Source organism: Opisthorchis viverrini (assembly GCF_000715545.1).
Source record: "Opisthorchis viverrini unplaced genomic scaffold opera_v5_49, whole genome shotgun sequence".
Classification (NCBI taxonomy): domain Eukaryota; kingdom Metazoa; phylum Platyhelminthes; class Trematoda; order Opisthorchiida; family Opisthorchiidae; genus Opisthorchis; species Opisthorchis viverrini.
The window spans coordinates 486,490-488,078 of record NW_008751705.1 but is presented as its reverse complement, the minus strand read 5'-3'; the positions used below and the strand labels follow the sequence as shown (position 1 = coordinate 488,078).

General features: G+C 40.7%; 1 protein-coding gene across 1 annotated transcript; it reads left to right on the top strand.

The window, feature by feature from the left end:
* Positions 1-567: 567 nt before the first annotated feature.
* On the top strand, positions 568-868 carry T265_13246 (hypothetical protein; the record flags this gene model as incomplete). Its single annotated transcript, XM_009167947.1, has 2 exons — positions 568-681; positions 725-868. Coding segments are annotated over 2 exons (258 nt in total), but the record flags the coding sequence as incomplete, so codon positions are not given.
* Positions 869-1,589: the final 721 nt, after the last annotated feature.

Below are 1,589 nucleotides of genomic sequence, written 5' to 3'. Positions count from 1 at the left end.
ACCTATATTCAGACCTCTGTTTCTTGTCTAAAACTTTAATCTGCGGTTTCTTCTACAGTAGGTTGTGTTCACCCCCACGGTGTCGTACACGTCAAAACTCAGTCAGTTTCACATTTTTAAAGGATTCGGAGTTTAAACGCGCAAAACAAACTTACGTAAAAGTATGTATTGTTAGCAAAAAAACATTATTACAACTACAAGAAACAAACTACAAGCGATTGGAACCTCAAATTAACGATGGTCTACTTTTTGTGAGATAACTATAACCATTGTTTCGGTCTCCACTGCTATTGTGTAGTTTGTAAGAAGAGAATGGAATGGCGGCGTCCTATACAAGAGGTTGTGCAGGCAAAGAACTGAGTTATTTGTTTTGTTCTACCATGTCATTCTCCTATCTGAGGTAACTGTGAAAAGTTTTCGGATGTACCGTCCCCAGGCACAAAGAAACAAGGTTTCATCAAACGTTTGTTTCCCCCTTCAGCCCATCACTGACGTATACAGAATGACGTATGGAAAGTCACCTTTTTCGGAGTGAGAGCTGTTCATTTCGTACCATCCACGTGGAAAATGGGATTTAGTTTGTTCCTACGTTTCGATGCCTATCAGGCATGTGCTTATGTGGAAAAGGAATTCCTGCTGGACGATATCCTGGATGCGGCTGCTGAACTTGTCCAAAAACTGGTGGGTCTCAGGTTTATTTCAGCTGAGCTAGTCCGTTTTGCAGGTGCGAATTCGTTCCGATAAACCAATCCGACTGCAACACCATCTGCTACTTTTTACCACCGACGAGGGAGAGGGTGGGACTTTGAAACCGGCCAAAACAAAGGAGGATATCTATCCTGGTTGCGTTGTGCAAATTGTGTTGCCAGGTGAGCGAGGTTTTATAAAATGGGGGAATGGGTTTTTTCAACCAAATTTACGCAATTTATCCATTTTTCGTTAATCTAGTCACTGACAAAACGTGATAAAAAGTTCATTGTATTGCTGCTTTCTTGTTTGGAGGATAACAGGCAGGATCACGTTTAACAATGAAGGATATAACTGGGAAAAATTCTGAGGTATCCGCGAAAAACTTATTGACCCACTCCCTGACGTTTCTTGTAATATACTCGCGTATTACTTCCACACTGTTACTGCCTATGCATAAAGTTGTAAAGGTATGAAAATAGTACTTTCTCAGGTGGGCGAACACACCTAAAATGTACCCAGACCATGCATCTTAAGCCATCGGGGAATTTTGTTGATGGCAGAAATTTTGAACTGCCTTTTGTCACAGGTTGTAGCACTGTTTTGAGTTTGATTCCTGGCCTGACAAAACGTGGGGCCCGAAGCTCCATGTCAAGGCGAATTGATACCACTCACCCGAAAAAGTTAAACACATATCCAATAATAACGTATGGCTCCCACGATATGACAAATATATCTAGTTTCATGTCAGTGTTTGTCAAAAAACTTACAAATTCACAGTGTTTCCTTCAGAAAATTTTGTCAGAATGTAGTGTAAACTTGCCAAAACGAGTTGACTGTAGAAGATTTACGGATGCCGCGGTCTTTTTTAAAAAAAATCTCGGGAAAAAAGGTAACTTATA